We start from the raw sequence: 19788 nt of genomic DNA on the forward strand, positions 1-19788 counted from the left end.
CTGGGATTGTGGTGTTGTCCCCCCTCCCCTGGTGCTGCGGAGGAGGCGTGGGCCTCTCCCGAGGGACGTGTCCTGCTGATGAGTTCATTGAGGCGGCATCTCCAGCATGAGCAGTTTGCTCCAGGAGTTGCATCTGGTGCTTCCCCTGGTGCGTTGTGGCCTCCGAAGAGGCTGTGGGCGAGGACTGCCCGCCCTGAGCCCCTCGCTGCTGCACTGGAGGAAGGCGAAGTCCGACAGAGCCGTCCCCGAGGGCTTAGGGCTCAGTCAGAAAGACTACAGCTGCCTGGATGGCACTTCTAGAAGTACCTTTGTTGCAGAAATGTGGATAAATCCACATGGAATAGCTGTGGAGACCTTCTGCTGAACATAACCTCCTAGGTCCTGCTCTGCTACGTTTGGCAGTTCAGCGCTGTGGCTTGAACTGATCTCCTCATTCCTCTCAGGCTGACAGCCCGGCCGTTAAGTCCCCGTGAGAGGTAATGCACAGATGCTGCTCTCTGACTCATAGTTATTTGAGAGTAGACTTTAATTTTATTTGCATTTTTTCAGTTACAGATAAGCTAAAAACTCTAACAAGCATAACTATTGCAAATATAACTCATAAAGGGCAAGAGGGACTAATACAATTATCTCCTCTGTGCATTCGTGTAACGCAGGCCAGCATTTCACCAAATGGATCACACCTTGTGTGTAAATTGTTGTATGAAACTAAGAATGATACAGCAAGGCTTCTAAAAGCATTCACTCTCAGAGAAAAGTTGTATTTGAACTTCATAGGATAAAGATCAGTCATGGGGAAAGCATAAATTAGTTAACCATTCTGCATAAAATACAGTAATACCACAAATCACTAAGCAAATACATTCTTGGGCTTTTCTCTGTTTTCAGTTAGCGGATCCAGGTGCCGCAGGGACATGAATCAGTTCATTCTCCTGGCAGCCCTGTGAGAAGGGGGAAGAGTCATACTTCAAGGGTTTCCTTGCTTTCTTGCACTTGAAATAAGGCTCCTGGCTGTGGCAGGCAGACCCCTGCCGAAACAGGACCCGCTGCTGCCCCGGGAGCACCGGCCGGTGGTCGCCGCAGCTGGCGACAGAGGCGATGCACTCCAGCGTCTTACCCGCTCCAGCTCCTTCTCCATGCGGGGGAGCATCGGGCTCCTCCCTGGTCTCGGGCACTGCGTGTCCTTTCCCCCCCAGCATGGTTCAGCATCTCTTCTTCTGAAATAATTCCCTTTTTCTTCATCGCTAGTGCTCTGAGGCCGCCCCAGCCAGATTGGCTGCCTGGCACAGAGCCTGGAAGAGGCTTTAATTGTGGTGGCATCTGCTCATCAGCCTACTCCGAGTCAGGTGCTCGAGAGCACGGTTTGGGACACGTGGGTGAAATCCACCATGGGCAGCAGCGCTCCGTCTGCCCGCGGCAGGGTGGGGAGCTGGGGGGCTGCAGCATCTCGCTGGCTCCGGGGCTGAGACGCTGCTTCTCGGACGTGCTGTGGCACCACAGCTCTCCCACCAAAGCCCTCCCGGCTTTGGAGGGTTCTGCTCCCTCGGTCCTGGCACTGGCTATACCCGCGGAGCAGCACAGCTCTCCCTCGGCACTGAGAACAGCGTCAGCCAGGCCGGTGGTCCAGCTGCTGCAAGATGAGACTGCCCACCACTTCTCACTGAGAGCCTCAGCTGAATATATATGGTGTCTCTTCCAGGGCGATGAGACAGTTCAAAAAGCAATGAATCAGTGCTCCCGTAAGGGATTGCTGAAACCGAGACAGGGCGTCTGCACGCCTCCTCCGTGGGTGTGTTGGCACAAGAAGTGTCCGTGTACTCAAGAAGGCACAAATACAGGCCCCAGCCTTCCCTGTCACTGAGACCACATCTCTGACTTGCATGTTACTGCTTTTAGTTGGCATTTCAACTTAGAAGATAGTATCTATTTTAAACCCTCTTTCTCGACTAGCACAGAGCCTAATGGGTATCTCTCTTCCTCGATTCCTTATCCCTGATGGCTCCATGGTTTGCTGTGTCCTTGACCTCTCAGGTGGTCTGATGTACCTCTTGGGTGATAACCGTAATGTCCCTGCTGCTGTATCAAATGATTGAAGAGATCACTTTCCAAAAACTGACTTGTCATTCCTCACCCGGTGCTGCAGTGCAGGCATCTGTGTTGCGCTGGCCCGAAGGGCGTGCAGCCGGTGACCATCGGGGAAGGTGCTTGTTGGGGCGTGCTGGCTGCAAGGTCCAGTCCTTTGTTTGGCTGCTGTGGGGTGCTTCTGCCTGTTAACCTCTGAGAATGCCTGCTGATTAGGTGCTGCTTGTGATGCAGGAGCAGTTGGTCCAAAATAGATGATGAAAGAGAAATTGCTGCCAGTAATTAGAGGTGCATAAATCGTGCATTTAATAAGATTAAATTGAATTAAATTAAATTCTAAACAGTGTTTAGAAATATAATTCCAACATTCTGTAGAAACAAAAAGGTATATTTTCACATTCCAAAAGAGTTACTTTTTCTGTTTGCAACCCAGTGTTGGTGCCTGAGAGGAGGGAGGATGGGGAGAACCCAGGTGCTGGAGGATGTATGGGAATGGCACCCAAGCTTCTTGTCAGTCTACCCTGGCGCAGCAAGGCTCTCTGTCCGGTCAGTTTGCGTGAGAGCTGCTTCTCTCCCACAGCCTTTTCTCTGGCACGTCCAGTCTGCTCTTGGCCTGCCATGGGGTGCTAATGTTCCTGTATTTTTATCTAATGTGTTAGGCAGACTTACCGAGAAAGAATCGCCTTTTAAAAACTTCACAGAAGCGCTTTACAGGCAGTGTACAGAGCAGCTTGAGCACAGCCTGCACCCGTCCACGTGCTCCCCCTGGTTTCCAGGCCGCAGTTTTCCAGTGTTTTGTATTCCCTGCTTCCCTGCTTGTGCCTGTCCTTTGTGGGCTGCCTGTGCTGCTGCGTGCGTCCGGATGAGCCCCTGCCACCCCGTGGGCACAGCCCGTCCCACTGGGCTGCCCTGGTGTCCTCTTGCTCCCTCTGCTCTAAATATAGAGCCTCCCTCTCCACACCTATCTGCAAGTGATTTGCTCTTCTCCATCCATCAGCCTCAGTGCCTGGTGCCTCCCTGATGGCTCCATTAAACACGCGCTCGGCAGCAGCTATATTTAGGAGTCAGGAAGAGAACGAGCCTTTGGGCTGCAGACAGCCCATAAATCCAGCTCCCATCACCAAATCACCGTTCTTTTATCTGGAATGAGATCGATAGAGGTGTTTGCAGATGAGGTACACGTGTCCGTGCGTGCGTGGAGGGAGGCAGGGGATGAAGAGGAGGAGGCAGAGCAGGGTGGAGAAGAGGGAGGAGAAGGGACTGAAGCACGGGTGCATGGGGCCGGGAGAAGCGGGACGTCCTAAAGGCAGAAGCGAGGCAGGAGGAGGGGGTGCCTGTCTGAGCAGGTTTGCTGTGCCGCAGCAGCAGCGTGCTCCCTCCCTCGCAGGGGTCTAAGGGGACTGTGGCTAGTCTCTCCCTGAAGAGAGTCTTCACGTGCCATGAGGCGGAGAGGGTGGATGTGCTCACCATCACTGCCATGACCTGCTCAGGCTATGCCGTGCCAGCGCCTCCACGGGAGTCCGCCTTCCTTCCCTCTCCCACCGCCCCCCTCCCATTTTTCGTACATCTGTGTCAAGTTGTAAAGAGTTGTGGGTGCCAACTTGTTCACAGGCACAACACACGAGACTTATCCTGATGTTTTAGGTATATTTTAGGCCTCTGCTGTCTTGCCTCGTTCCTCAGTGGAAAGCGTTGCGGGATCCCAGCTGTGCGCATGGCGTGCAGGCGAAACCGGAGCCGGAGGTTGCTCCCTGCTGCCGTTGTCTGGGCGCTCCCGCAGCAGCGGGGAAGGAGCCGGTGTGCGGTGCGGGGACGTCCCCGAGAGCACATCAGCCCCTCTTGAGAGCACGTGGTGCCTGCTCTTCCTTATGGCCGCAGCGTGCGTTGGTTGTGCTGCAGGGGGTAGAGTCCGGTATCCCCGCCTGACGGAGCTGGGAACGCTCTGCCTCCGTGGAGGATGGGGAGCAAGGTGCGAAGCTGCCTCAGATGATCCAGGTGAGAGGGTTATCTCCTTTAACTCCTTACGGCGTGTTGCTGTGCCGATCAGTCCTTAACATCTCCATTTCTTGGTGTAGCGTGTCTTTTTGCCAGTAAGATTAATTCCTTGGTTCTTTGAGACAGTTTTTCCCAGGACCGCAGGGACGGGGCTCGGTGGACGACCACCTAATCGGAAGATCCACGGGGAGCCATCAGCCCCCCTTGTATCATCAGGCTCCAAGAAATCTTCTTCCAGATTAGGTAAACACATTAGGCGATGGACGGCGGCGAGGCTGGAATAGCACGTTGGATCAGCAGGGGCTGCTCCCTGCACGGTGATGTCCCTTAAATGCTCCGAAGCCGTGGCGCTGCGAGGGCTGGGCTGCACCTCACCTAGCGCGCGGCATCCTCCTCCTCGCTGTCTGCGTGGCCTTGCTGGGGGGGGGGGGGGGGGGGGGAGACTTGCTTCTTTTTGGGGGGGACTTGCTTCTTTTTGGGGGGACTGCCAGAGCACCTGCGTTAATCTCTGTGATGCTGCATGTCCCGTGCCTTGGGGTCTCACCTTTTTGATCACGTGCCCCTTAGTAAAAAAAACGTTTGAGCACACATACCCGTACACATACATTTACTTATGAATTATATACCTGCACTACTCTGCTAATATATGTGCACTGCAAAGCGCATGCAAAAATAGAAACTAAAAAATAGTGAGGTAGAGATAGAATAAACACCATCTAAAAAATATTTTAAAATTTTATTAACAGTACAAAAAAAGTTTTCTTCCTGCGCCCCAGTGGATTGTCTGCACGCCCCACTTCGGAGACCACTGCCGTAGGAGGCTGTCTGACGTGGCAGGAAGGAGAGCCAGAACCACGTGGCGTGGGGCTTTATTCTGGGGGGACCAAGGGCCAGGACGCTAGGGCTGTTCTTCTGCTCTTCTGAGAAAGAAAGGAAAAAGCTAAATAAAAAATAAAAATAAAACAAAACCCACAAACCAAACAAAAACAAACATGCAAGAGGAGCAGAAAAACAGGAATCAGGGGGAGGGGGGGAGAGCAAAACTGTGTTTTCAATAGTATAAACAAGTACCATTTTTGGTGATTTTATTTCTAAACTTTGGTAAAGTTAATTGTTCTTTCAACCTTGCCAACAGCAGGCATGTTTTGCGTGTGAAATGGAGGTGCATGCTGAGTGTGAGGTTCCCCAAGAGCAGGACATTGGTGCTGAAGTACGTACCTTGCGCCCCGCGCAGAGGCCCCTTTGGGATCGGAGAGGCTACAGCCCGGTCTCTGGAAGCGGTGTCCGGCAGTGGAGGGACACGTGAGAGGCAGGACAGCGTGTTGGTGGGGTGACAGGGCTCCTGCTGCTGCCTCAGGGGCTGTCGTCTGTCCCCAGGGTGGGAAACTGGTGGTGTGGCTGCTGTGGCAGCACTTCCCTCTGTGAGCAGCAATGGTTTCACGTGACCGTGAGACCAGGATGAAAGGTTTGAAAGTGCATCCTATCCTGAGCGTAAAACAAAGTTTGTTGGATCGACAGTAAAAACTGCCCCTCTGCTTTTGCAGCCCCTTCCCACCGGCTGCTGCCATTCTGAATTCCAACGCAGGTAAAAACAAATATTTATTTTGCGTTGTTACTACTTTGGGTGCAACCAGTTTGTATCCCTACTGAAGAAAAAAGGCGAGTCTCATGTATACTTTGCTCTTTATTTCCCCTCTTATTCATCCCCTTTGTTCATTCCTTCTATCTGACTGCCCTAGTTAGCATGCTTAAAAACCTGCTGAATTTAAATCAGACCAATAGCCTACCTGGTGGTGTAGCCAGGAGCGCAGTGAGCAGCACCGAGGGCTTCACGAGAAAGTGCTGACAAAGTAGAGGAGTGGAGTTACCTGGTTGTTTGGAGTCCCATCACCCTGGGATGGATGGGTAGCCATGGATGAGTTGGTTTGGTGGAACGTACTCAGTTGGGTTTGTGCGAGGACCCAGTTGCTTTCTGAAGGATGAGTCTTACGGACTAATCCTGGGTCGTGCAATAAATTCCTTTTTTGGTAGTGTGATGCAAATTCCTTCTGTGTTAGGAGAATGGTAGCTTAAATTCTTTTCCATCTCCCTGTCGTGTCTCCTCTTAAGCCATTAGCTGCAGACCGTGTTTTGGATGTCTGCAGTGGCACCTCTGTCCGCTTAGCCATGAGTCAGGCTGCCTTCCTTCAGCATCCGCCAGCCTGGAGGTCCTGGCATCTGTTTTGTTGTTGGCTGCACAGATCAGGCTGGCAGGTTCTCTGGGTTTTTCACACTTCTGAGGCAGGCAAGTAGACTCCTGAGCTGTTATACCCTAAAGGGGAGATCTGGTCCAATAAGTATGGCCTGAAAAGCCTGCTGCCCTGACTTTGGCCAAAGGGCTGTTGAGGATGGTGCCGGGGTTAGTAGAAGAGCAGTAACAGAAGTCTCTCTGGGTTCCCGGCTTTCCTTCCTCGTAGCTCCTGTGACCGCCAGGTGAGGAGGAAGGCTAACCAGGACTATTACCATCTCTTCTGTGGGAACTGCATCCCTCTGCCTTGAGACATGGCCAGACAGAGCAAGGGGAAGGAATCTGGCTGCTGCCCTGGGACATGGAGTGTGTGTTTGCCTTCCCGGCGCTGATTCTCCTCTCTGGCTCTGCTTTGGAGTCTTTGTGAAATTTGACGACTTGATGTGGTTTAGAAGTTCTAGTGAAGAGATCTTACAGTCACAGAAGCTGTTTGTGTGCGTATGGGATTGTACACAAGCATGCATGGGACTGATCACATTGACGTATGTCTGCACACAGATTACTACTTGTTTATTAATAAATGCTTGCATGAAAGCAGGATTCACTCTGTCTGTTTACATGTGAAGCAGAGACAACGGAGAAGTGTTCCTTTAACTCTCAGGTTTGTCATGTGTCTTTTTTTCTTGTAGAAACCAGAGAAGACAGGACAAAGCGTCTCTTCCGACATTATACTGTGGGCTCTTACGACAATTTCACCTCTCACAGGTAAGCATCAGCATCTTTGTTTTGTGATTACGAGATTTGAGATTCATTGCCATGGAAAAAGTATCTCCTTTTCCTGACAGAGCAGTATACATTGTTTTAATTTCACGGGAAGGAAATTTTTCTGGTGGTTTTGATCAATTCAGTTATAGTCTAAATTGTAAGTCTAAATTATAGTTGAATAAAATGTTGAAGCTGCAGGGCGGTCTGGCTCATGTCTCAGTTGAGGAACAAACGTTCTGGAGAACTTTTGGTGCGCTCCGGGAACTGAAGAACATGTGTTGGATGCAGATGCAGAGTTATAGGTTTGCTCTGGAGGGAAGAAGAGGCGGATGCTGTTGTGCAGGGGGTGGCATGGAGACTGCTGTCGATCCGGCCCGTCGGCAGTGCTGAGCACGCTGCCTGGACAACAGAGTGAACACCACCACGCTGTCCCGGTACCTGGTGACCGAGCGGACTTGCCTCGGCATGGAGACTGACCTTTGGGAGGGTGGTCAAACTCGACAGGGAAGCAGTCGTGAAAGCAGGGGTGTGTTGCTGGTTTGCGGTCTTGAGCGCGTGTGGCTGGTGGACCTGTTCGTGGGAGGCTGGGCTGTCGGAGTGGGTCTGCTGGTTGGATTCAGGAATATGCTTTTGGCACTGGGTTTCTGTGTTTGAGAGATGAATGTAGGGTTACTCTGTGGAATACGATCTCTGCTTGCAGTCAGGCTTTAGTGCTCTTAAAAACTATTGGCCATTAAAGTAATTGGACGGGCATTATTGCTTATGATGTGACAGGAGCAAATTGTGAGAATTCATTACACAAAAACTAACTTACCCTGATGGAGCTTGCCAGCAAAGCAGTGAATGTGTTCTGGTTTACTGAGCTTCTTGTCCCAAATCTGTCTCCGTGGGTCTGAGCACTTTTTACTCAAAGTTATGTGTGTAACTTGTTTTGATTTTCAAAAATCCTGTGACATGCTTCTTCAGGGCTGTTTATATTCTTAACTGATCATGGGGTGAAAGAGAAAATGCTGCTATGACTCAGAAAATGGTAAAGAAATAAAACAGGGGAGGAAGACAGTCCGTTTCCACCATGGCCGAATGCTACAGGGAACCCCCAGAAGGTCTGTGCTGGGGTCACTGGTTGCTCTTGGTCTTAAAGGGCAGGAAATTGGTCAAAATTTGCAGATGAGTCAAAATTACATTCCTTAAGCAAAAGAAGAGTAGGTGGATGGGATTGCATCAAGCTGCGTTGATAAACAGTGTGATAGTAAAATAAATTTATTTTGGCACATGCAAGATAACACGCACCAGAAGAAACCCTGTGAGGTACTCTTGCCCATTAAAGATTTTTCAGCTCTTCGTAATTGCTTAGGAATAAAGATCTGACATCACTGTGGCATCACAGTCAAAATACCGTCTTTAGCCCTGAGGCATTCAAAAAACCAGACAAAAGAGTAGGTCACAAAATACAACTAAAGCAGTTGTGAAGGAGGGTCACTGGTGATGCTGGGTACTGGGTGGTCGCACAGCAGCTGAACACCAACACAGAAAAACAAGAAGTAATGCATATGGGGAAAAAAAACAGTAATAGTATTTCATATTCAGTGGAGGTGTTAGACTGACTTCTGCTCAGGAACAAGATTTGGGGCTTACTTTGATTCCAGTCCAAACCTGGGGAAAAAAATTGAATTTTTGGAATTGTTAGGAAAGGAAAAAAGAACAAAACAGAAAACCCAATTATTAATATCTTTGTATAAATCTGTGCTATACCCACATCTTGAAACCTGCATGCAGTTTTGGTCTTTCAGACTTAAAACGTAATACTTTAAAAGTTGGCAAAGAAAACTAACAGGTGCTCAAAACTGTGAAATATCTTCCATAAGAGGTGAGACTAAATAGACTGAAACTCTCAAGCTTGGAAAATGATGCTGACGGAGAAGGGTCCATAAATGAGTGATATGGAAAAGGTGAACCAGAGGTAGTTGATCTTTGTCTCTTCCTGTGCAAGAACATGAGGCACTGAATGAAACAAGTTTGTGGTTCTTCATCAAACGTACAATTAACCTGTGTGACTCCTTGTTAAGTGACACTCTGAGGGCTAAAAACTGACAGGGGTTCAGAAAGCAGCAGGACAAATCTGAGGAAGACAAATCATTTGCAGGCTTCTGAGTATGAAGAGACCAGCTCCGACTCAGGGACTCGCTTGTCATCCAGCAGCAGAGGTCAGGAGCGCGTGGTGGGGAGCATTGCTGTCTTCTCACTCTGCTCTTCTTTCCTCGTCGTGTTCCCATTATCAGCCGATGCTGGGAAGTCAGGAGGACGGCTGGCCTGACCCAGTACTGCTCCTGCTGTGAGCTGTGGGTGAGGTGGGCTTTTCTCTAAAGCCCAAAGCGAGGTTTCCAGCCCTACAGGGAGCAGATTTCAAGGCATGGCCTTCTCCTTGATATCTTCTGTAGCTGCTGAAATGGCTCTGTGGTCAGGCACCTGGTCAACAGCGGTCCTGTTCCTGGGCTCTGAACTCTTCACTCCATGATGGAGAAAGCCTGGGCGTCTGACCTGAATGTCTCAAGAGCAGACTTCAGCCTCTTCAGAGATCATGGCAGAAGCCCATGGGGTACCATCCTGGAGAGAAGAAGCATCCAAGAGAGCTAGTTGATATTCCAGGACAAGGTCCTCCAAGCTCAGGAATGGCCCGTCCTGACAAGTAGGAAGCCAGGCAGCGGCAGCAGGAGGCCTGCGGGGATGCACAGGGGTAAACTCAGACACAAGAAGGAAGTGTACAAGGGATGGAAGCAGGGAGAAATGACCTGGGAGGCACATAGAGACACTGCCCAGTCCTGCGGGGATGGGGTTAGGAAAGCCAAAGCCCACCTGGAGTTGAATCTGGTGAGGGGTGTGAAGGGAAATGGGAAAGGATTCTGCAAGTGAGATCAGCAGCAAAGGGAAGATGAGAGAAACCATGGGTCCACTGCTGAATGGGGCAGGGACCCTAATGACAAAGGTCAAGGAGAAGGCTGAGATACTAAATGCTTTCTTTGCCTCAGTCTTTGCTGGTAAGACCAGCCTTCAGCAATCCCTGGCCACTCAGACCAGAGGGAAAGTCTGGAGCAAGGAGGACTTGCCCCAGGTAGAGGAGGATCAGGTTAGGGAACATTTGAACAAACTGGACACGCACGAGTCTGTGGGCCTGATGAGATGCACCCATGAGTGCTGAGGGAGCTGGCCGATGGCTTTGCCAGGCCACTCTCCGTCATCTTTGAAAGGTCATGGTGGTCAGGAGAGGTTTCTGATGACTGGAAGAAAGCAAATGCCACTCCTGTCTTCAGGAAGGGCAAGGAGGAGAGTGTGGGGAACCCCAGGCTGGTCAGTCTCACCTTGACCCCTGGGAAGGTGATGAAGCAACTAACCCTGGAAACCCTTTCCGAACACATGAAGGGGAAGGTGGTGATGGGGAGTAGCCAGCCTGGATTTGTGAAGGGGAAATCCTGCTTAAGCATGCTGATTGCCCTCTGCAGTGAGGTGACTAGCTTGTTGGGTGAGGGGAGAGCAGTGGATGTTGTTTGTCTTGGCTTCAGTAAGGCTTTTGACACTTTCTCGTGTAAGGCCCTCATAGAGGAATTGACAAAGTATGGTTACATGGGTGGAGAGTGAGGTGGATTGAAAACTGTCCGAATGACTGGGCCCAGACGGTTGTGACCAGTGGTACAAAGTCCGGTTGAAGGCCAGTCGTTAGTGGAGTACCCCAGGGGTCAATACTGGGGCCAGTACTGTTCGATATCTTCATTAGTGACCTGGACACTGGGGCAGAGTGCACCCTCAGCAAGTTTGCAGCCAGTACAAAACGGGGAGGAGTGGCTGATACACCAGATGGATGTGCTGCCATCCAGAGGGACCTGGGCAGGCTGGAGAAACGGGCAGAGAGGAACCTCATGAAGTTCAGCCAAGGGAAATGGAAAGTCCTGCATCTGGGGAGCCTCCAACTGTGGAGATACTGGAAACCTGACTGGGCACGCTGCTTGAGCGAGTAGGTTGGACTAGCTGATCTCAAGAGTCCCCTTCCAACCTCACCAGTTCTGTGAGTTTCCCGACCAGCAGATGTAGACTGATGCAGCTTTTAAGCCCTCGTGTTGAGCTGCATCTCCACAGGCGTTTGGAAAGTTATTTCCAGAATTGCACATTGTGATGCATGCTCCCAGAATCCCTTGCCAACTCAGCCCCCTTGTTCAGACCCTTTCCTTCAGGCCAGTTTATTTTCCATGTAAGGCAAAACAAAAACCCTACTTAGAGAAAGGTGCTTGCCCTATGGTCTGTGGGTCGTGTGTTGCTGCAGAGGAGCCAATCTTGGCTCTGGCTTGTTCCTGTTTTCCCTCTAATCCGAGGGAAATCCCCTCCACTGCCATATGTGTGCCTCAGAAGTTTGTGTCTGTATAAAGAGCCTGGGTCGTGGAGGAGGGTGCTGGGAAGGACGGCAGAATGGAGCCGTCTCCCACAGGTGAATAAGCAGCTGTCCCATCTGTCTTACAACGTGGTCTTCAGGGACCCTCATGAAAAAGGGCAGCTGGGAGCAAAGTGCATGGATTGTTCTGGTGGCGGCAGTTTTGCTCACAGTGGCCCCGTTTCCCCAGAATCAGCTGGCAGAGGACGGGGAGGAGGTCGTGTGTACGCGCGTGCATTTAGCTGCACCCTTAGCCAAGAGGAAGACCACATCTTTCCACCCTGAAGTCCCCCAGGGCTCCGTGTCAGGAGGATGTAAGCCTCTTCTGGACCCAGTCATGTATGGCTTCTTGCAGATCATAGTCCAGTTGGTCTAGGCAGTCGATGCATGCAATTTACTGATAAACTAGAGTGCTCTGCTAAAGTACGAGTGGGGTCTGCTGGGATCACAGTAACAATGCTGACGCTGGCTGTGAAAACTTGGCATTTTGACAGATTTTGGTGGGTCGAATTGGAAAAGATTGGAGGATTTTAGCTGCGTCCTTGTAGCATGGTGCGTAGTCATGCAACATAAAAGCATGAGGACGGCCGCTCTGGAGCACGCTACAGGTCCTCCAGGCCAGTATTGTGTGTTGCACGGTGGCCAACGGCAGGTGCTTCATGCCGTTATGAGAACAGAATAAGCAACCCAAAATATTATTCCTGCCTGCAGCAATTTTCTGTTCAGAGTCTTCCTGAGCCAGAGGCAATGTCTTTGTATTTAATAGCCTTTAATGGATCGTTATTCCGTTAATTTGCCCAATGACATGCAACTCGAGTTCTTTTGCTCTCTCCTGAAATGGAGGAAACTGGGGTTGGCTTTGGTGGAGACGGTGAGACAGTGGTGGTGCTGAACAGCGGGGTACCTGTGTCTTCTGCTCCTGCTGTGTCAAAATACTTACAGTGTGGTGACAGGAAATGAGAAAGACGTTTCTTAAAGCATATATACATATATATATATATATACACGCTTGTCACTCATTCATAGGTTGCTCTGAGCGCAAAAGTGAAACGTAGCTTCACCATTCAGTTAGGGAAATCCAGTGCAAGGTCAAACAAGTGGCCATCTTTGTTACCTTCCTTGAGATCGTGCTGGCCCTTCCTGAGCCTGTGCAGCACCCACCACCCTGCCTGCAGGCGTGGGTGATGGGAGCAGCACAGCTGGAGCTGTCAGCCATCTGACCAGCAAAAGACATCCCACGACAGAGGCACCAGCCGGTTGCGGAAGCACCGTTCCAGTGGAAGCTTCTCTGCTCTGTTTGCTGGGGTTCAAAATGTGGCTATTGCTAAAGCACGGAGACAGCGTTGGTGACCGGGCTTGCAGCGTGGGACTGAGCACAGGGGAGCGGAGCGGTCAGCGGTGCCAGGGTGCGTTTTGTCAGCACTACGGGATGGAAGTGGGGTTTGGACTCGGTAGCAGGCAGCTTGTGGACATGGGGTGGCGGTCAGGAGTGTGGTATGAGGATTCAAGTGGTGGTTTTGGGATCGCCTTAATAAACAGGATAAACAAAATGGATTTTTTTCCCATTTTTAAAAATATTAAACGTTTGGGCCAATAGATTCCTTGAGAGCAGAAATTAAGAACTAACTAAGGTGCTGTAAGATCACTGCAGCAGATGGATTAACACAATTTGCAGGAGAGTGCTTTATTCCATCACCTCTGACTTCACTGGAGGTCTCAAATGTGGGAGAAGATTAACATAATGACAATGTTTGAGGAACAACTTAAAAGTACTTGAGAAAATTACACACAAGTGACTTCAGATTTCAGGAAAAGCCTTTGAAATAGTTGCAGGTTTGAATGGATGCCCTGTGCAGTAGAGCAGGGAACAGCATTCACACGGCTGAATTGCAGATTTGGGTAGGGTATGTAATTTACTCTTTTTTGGCTTAATAAGAAAAGAAAGCTATGAATATATGGAGGGTTATACATGAGAACATGAGAAGATAGGAGACTGTATACTGAATAAAAATATTTTCTTTTGTGGAGTCAGCCTCTGGGAAGGCAGTGTTTCCAAGTTGCAATTTCATTAGCACGTTGCCAGTAGCAGGCGGTAGGGATGAGGTCGGCTTTGGTGGAGGGTGAGAGACTGTCTGGGGCAGGTTCCTCACCGCTCGTTGATACCACTTTGAAGCATAACTGTAGTTAAAGAAAGAAGAAAGCACGAGGCTGCTCTGGAGTCGAGGTGTGCTGGGGTGCGGCCAAGGTCACCAGAGGGCAATGAGAGCCTTCCCCAGACCTTTGAGGATGAGGAGCGCGGGACAGGGCTCAGCAAACCTAATCTGGTCTGAAATAGGAATAAGGCAAACAGGAAGAGAAGTCTGAGCTTGTTCTTATCAGAAAGAGGCAATCACAAGGGGAATTGACTTCTCTAATGAACTATGTTAAGGGAAGTGATTAAAGTGATTAAGATTAAAGCGATTCAGAATTAACTCTATAAAATTAAGAGCCCACATTCTACATGGTACAGCTGGAAAGGAAAAGAATTGGGAGCAATAGACAATTTAGGGTTTTGTTTTTTGTTTTGGGGGTTTTTTTTTATTATTATTCAATCACAGGGATTAGTTGACCAGGGAGAGAGATTACATCCGTGAGTATTCACAAGCCATCTGGATGGGCCTCCCTTTAGAAGAGATGAAAAACATGAAGAAGTCTCTAAGCAGGCATTTCTGTGCCCTTAGATGCTGTGACTGGCCAAATATGTCGATACACAGAATTACAGAATAATTTAGATTGGAAGGGATGTCTGGAGGTTTCTAGCACAACCGGTTGCTCAGAGCAGGGCCAGCTAGATTAGGTTTCTTTGCACATCTCCAAGTTTGGGGGTCCCACAGCCCCCTAGGACCCACGTCCCAGTCTTTGTTTCCAGGGTGAAGAAGTTTTCTGTATATCTCGTTATAATTTCTTGTGCTTCAGTCTGTGTCCATTGCCTCTTGTCCCATCCCTGTGCGCCTCCAAGGGTCTCTTTCTCTCTTCCGTACAGCCTCCCATGAGGTGGTTGCAGGTGGCAGGGAGGTGTCCACCATCTCTCCTCCAAGCTGAGAAAGCCCAGCGCTCTCAGCCTCCCTTGTACGCTTTAACCCCCATCTACTCAGGTGGACTCAGTGAGCAAATCAGTAACACAAGCGATGGCTCAAATCACCTAGAAGTCGCTGGGAGTGCACCAATAACTTGCTATTTCTCCTTTCCCCCGACATGCAAGGGAGCGGTATCCGTGTTTGCCCCGCACAGATGGAGTTCAGTGGCTGCCATTTCCTTCTCTTCTCTAGGTCCTGTTCTGTGGTCATCCTTCTTGGCAGTGTGATCCTGTCTCGTACTCCCCCATCGATACCAGCATCTTTGCCTGCCTCAGGCACTGGGATCTCCCATCCCCCGAGCACCTCCTCTGCACATGGGTTTCCTAAGGCTGTACGTGCCTCCGGGGAGGCCAGGGCCGTGCAGGCGGTGGGGACGTACAAGCAAAGAGCTGGTTCCCATTCTTCCAGATAGAACCAAGTAAAAGGAGTCGCTCTGGATTTCCTCGAGCTATTTCATGGCTGTGTGTGGCTCTGAGACAACTTCCTTTAGTCTTTTCCATTCTGCAGCTTATTTATTGGCTGTTCTTGCCTCATCAGTCCCCAGTGCGCTGTTAGTTTCGGATTGGTATTAAAGCGTGCTGAGCGGGCGGAACCCGCCCTGATTTCTGCTCCTGCGAGTTATTGTCTGGGAGGCAAGCAGCAGGCAGGGGGTTGGAAACTGCATCGGCTTTTTCTGTCGTTCTGTCTAGTTGTGACTAATTAGCAAGCCCAGAGAGAAGCCGTGTTACAGGCAGGGCTCAGCAAGGAGCGTGGAAGAGGCCTAGGTAATGGCCTTGCAGGGTATCGAAAATACCCCTGCAAAAGGAGTTTCATGCTTAGAAAGGGAGAGGGGGAATGAATCTTTGACAAACGTATTGTGCAACTCGAGCTGCTGGTCCGATGGCAGAAGCTGATCTGGAGAGGTCCCTGCTTTTGGTGTATTGCAGGAAATGGGGTTTTATAGCAGCAAGCCCATCTAGTTGGAAAAAGGTAATTTGTGCTGGGCTAGTGCAACCTTCATTTCTATAGCAACAAAAGTGTAGAGGGAGAAAATTAAATCTCTTCTTGAAAAGGCTTCTGTATAATCCCACTTGTCAAATTAACGTGCCTTCAAAATAGTCTTTTAAGATCTTTTGGTGAACAGTATCTTTTGGGACCACTTACCTCTTTCACAGAGAGTTTCAAGAACATGAAACGGAAGAAAGTGAACTCCCCCCAAGCCCGTGCTTTCCCTCAGCAGTCCTTGTGCTTGGGTCCTGCGGCAGACGGCTCAGCTTTTGCTGAGATTTAGAATTTCAGAACTGGTGGGTAATACCAGGCTTTGTTTTATGCAAGAACTACGACTAGGTAATGATACAGTGAAGTGATTGAAGCAGAGTGCAGCCAGCCAGCATGAGCTCTTAAGAAAGGTGCCCAAGGAGAACAGCTCCAGCCTCCAGAGCTGCTTATTAGTGATGAAAGGAGCGTTGGAAAGGGGAACTGTTTACTAAACCCCATTCATTCTCTTCTTTAAAAAAGTGTTCAGGAAAACTGGTTAGCAGTTTGAGAAGCAGGTCCTGGGAAACTGTACAAACAATCTGTCCAAAATGATTTGCCAGGTGCAGAAAAGTAAGCGGGGTTTTCCTTTAGTTTTTTTTTTCTTTTTGCAGCTAAGCACAGGATGCCATGCCCAATGTCACTGCCATGAATGTCGCTGTAGGTGAAATGCTGGAGCAAAGGGCTAATGGTGGGATGGTGGGAGGGACAGTGCACGCTGTCCTCGGTATTTGTCAGGAGACTTGGTCAAAGGAGTTCTGTTTTCTGCAGTATATTTGCAATAAGTTTTGGTCAGGTAATAAATGGAATACAACTGGAACTTGAAAGAGGTGGTGACTGCTAGAGCTGTTGGTCACTAAACAGCTCGTGTGAGACAAGTCTTTCTGGATCCTGCTGTGTCTCAGGTTGGAAGTCTTTGAAGCACATACCTGCTTAGCGATGGATTCCTGTAAGGCATTTTACTCCGAGAGGTTTTGGATCACGTGGGTAGTTCTCGGCAAGCATCAGCTGGGCAGCAGCTGATGACACATATAGGATGTTAGGAAATAGGAAAGAAATAGAAAGTCTACTAAAAATAGCGTTACACCTCTATGTAAATCCACAGTTTGACAGTCTCTTACTTGCAGTTGTAGTTTACCCATCTGAACAAGAAGAATTAGAAAAGGTTCAGAGGCAACCAACAAGGGTGACCCAAAGCACGGACCACTTTTCATTTGAGGGAAGGTTAAATAGACTGGAACTCTTCAGCTCGGGGAAGAGATGCCTGAGGAAGATTTGACAGAGTTTTATGAAATCATGAGTAGGCAAGAAGAAGGTGAATACGGAACAATAGTGATTTCTCGGTACAAAGGAATGAGGTGGCACTCTGTGGAATTAGCAAGCAGCAAGATTAAAATAAAGTACTTTGTCACACTGCAGGTGATTAAATTGTAGAATTTATTCCTACTGCATCTTGTGGAGGCCAAAAATATAAATGGATTCAAAATGAGAGTACAAAATTACTGAAGAGTAAATTTGTGACCAAGAAACATTGTGCCCTGTTCAGGGGCTGGAGATGAGGAATGCGGTTACTGGCTTTCAGAAGCGGGGAAGGTATCACATGGGTGGATCACTGGTCTTTTATTCTGTTTCTTATACTCTTTCCTTCGCTGTTTGTTACTGACCATTACTCATGAAAGGTTGGTGTCACTGAACCCCTAGTCTTCTGCAGCACCCGTCCTCGTATTCTGGTTTACAAAAGGACATCAGGTGGAAGGAATCAGCCTCCCTCTGTACTTCAACATTCAGTGCAATTGAACACTCAAGACTAACTTTAAAAAAACCAACAAACCACTAACCTCAAAAAGTCACAAATTCCGTAGAGGATATTTTCTTGTTCCTTCATGCTAAGTGGAAGAATAAAACAAGTTAGACCATGCTGAAGGCTTTTAATTTCTTCCCAGCTACCTTTAGAGATGAACGGCTGACTTGGTTCTTTGAATGTTTTACAACCATTAAACTTAGTTGTTTTTCTTCCACGGTGCAGTTCTTTGGTTGGTCTCTGAAAACTTTATTTTCCTACCAACCATTTGGTGTCCTTGAGCAAGGCGTAGATGTTTTTTCTGATGCTGCGCTTCATGTAATGGTTTTCTCCCATCTGCTGAATGGCGGAGAGGAGAGGCTTTTGTTGTCTGTCGTTAGTGGAGAAATTCATCTTGTGTAACTTCAGACAGTTCAGTACCTGTCTGCCTGACCATATCGTCAAGGTCCTCTTTATGGTATGCAGGAGCAAAAGGGGACTTGCAGGGTGCGGTTAGTTTCCATCGAAAACAATCATTTAAGTCAGATGAATCATGACCTCGTTGTGCATCTTTCGCTCCATAGGTTATGAGGGAACCATGGGAGTACTAGCGCACATGGAGACGTGTACACCATCACTGTCAAAACGTAGGCAAGATGCATCCTCCTCTGGGTGTTGGCAACAAAAGGTCTTCATTTAACTACCCGGTTAAACCTGGTGGTTTGTTGCAGAAAAATAGGGTCTTCCACAGCAAAGTTTATCTGCCTTCAGATACGTTCCCTAACACGACGTGGCTCATCCCCTGCAATCAGTACCTTTCCCCTCGTTGCACCAAGACTTACTTCTGCTGTGGTCCCTTCCCTGTGTTGTGCCCCAGGACTGTGAATGTCTTCAGCATCGTTATTGTTGTTTACGGACTTGGAGACCTGAAGGAGCAAAAGAGACACCCACAGCCCCTCTGTTAACTTCGGCTGCCCGAAGTGTTTTAAGCATTGGGGCAGGCATCATCCTCCCCTTTTCTGGACAAGAACACTTGCTTGATGAGGGACAGAAGACATTGCAAATGCCCGCAGTGAGTCACTGCAAATACTGCAGATTTGTAGGCAGGATGAGAATTCAGAATCATCTTGACAGATAGAAACTATTGTTTGAAAACGCTTCGATGCAATTCAGTAAGGAGAAATGCAAATTACCACAGTTGCAGAGAAGTAATCAGCTGCACAAATGCAGGAAAGAGGAGAATGGAGAAAAGGTTCAGAAGTTCTAGTGAATCCTAAGCTGAACATCAATTAGCAATATTAAAATGTTGTAAAAAACAAAGATAATGGGATATTCAAACAGAAGTCCAGCAAACATTCTCCTTAGCTTAGCACTGGTACAGTATAAATTGAGGTGCTGTGCTGAGTGAGTGCATGGTAACAGTCTTCAAATGCATAATTTAAACTGCAGAGGTGGAAATAAACTCTGCGCCATGCCTTTTTGAATAGGACAAGAGGTAATCAGCAACAATCACAGCAAACAAAATTTTAGCTAGGCAGTAGGAGAAAATTCCTAATTAGAAGGGTAGCATAGCATTAGAAAAGATTGTCTAGGTATTTATTTAACTAGGTAGTTATTTAAAGTTCTCTCATTGGAAAATAAAGAGCATTTTAGACAAACATCTGTTAGGAATGTTTTGGTATAATTGATTCTGCACTGGGGCAAGCCTTCTTCAAATCACTTGCAGACCGGGGTTTCGGTGATTTTTATTATCATTCCTTTGCTAAATGTCGACGGTCCTTCATCAGGTGTTCCCCTCCTGATGGATGGGGCTTCAGGCTGCATGTGTCGCGGCAAGCCTTGGTAGCTATTCTTTGGGTGTCACGAGGAAAGGGAAACAAAAGTATTTCTTCAGCATGACCAATTGTAAGTCATTTGTACTTATTTCCAGAAAGCAATTAAAAGCAGGTATTACAGGAGATTATCGTATTTCTCTGAGCTGTACCGTTATCTGCAGAAAGTGGAATTATGAAAAATACTGCAGATTCTTACAATATCTTCTTAGTGAATTTAGGTGGATTCTTCTTTTGATTAGAGTCTGCTGGTTCTTGTTCTTCCAGGCAGAAGAGAACCAGATCATTATAAACAAATGAAATTAAAAAAATGGTGTCGAATGTTCTTTCCTCTAGCACTTCTTCAACTCACAGTAGTTCAATTAAATAGGTAAGAATTACCAAAAATGTTTTCTGTTTTGATAAAATATGAGTGAGAAGGGGCAATTACATTTAATTTGACTTCCTGTGTATAACAGCCCATTAAATTTTACCTAGATACTGTATTTGATTACAAAGACTTTTGGTAGACTAAAACATTGGTATATTCACAAGACTAAACTGTTCTTTGTCTCAGAAGC

The 19788-nt window shown here is 48.3% G+C and overlaps 1 protein-coding gene across 5 annotated transcripts in view; it reads left to right on the top strand.

Annotated features, from left to right (window-relative positions):
• Window positions 1-19788, top strand: part of SHANK3 (SH3 and multiple ankyrin repeat domains 3) — a 372706-nt gene that overhangs the window by 237856 nt on the left and 115062 nt on the right. For all 5 annotated transcript variants that reach the window (XM_075506645.1, XM_075506615.1, XM_075506886.1 and 2 more), the window contains exon 14: window positions 6994-7069. In XM_075506645.1, the coding sequence (XP_075362760.1) occupies window positions 6994-7069 (76 nt within the window). The remainder of the gene's footprint in view (window positions 1-6993; window positions 7070-19788) is intronic.

This window comes from Mycteria americana, chromosome 1, assembly GCF_035582795.1.
Source record: "Mycteria americana isolate JAX WOST 10 ecotype Jacksonville Zoo and Gardens chromosome 1, USCA_MyAme_1.0, whole genome shotgun sequence".
Lineage (NCBI taxonomy): Eukaryota > Metazoa > Chordata > Aves > Ciconiiformes > Ciconiidae > Mycteria > Mycteria americana.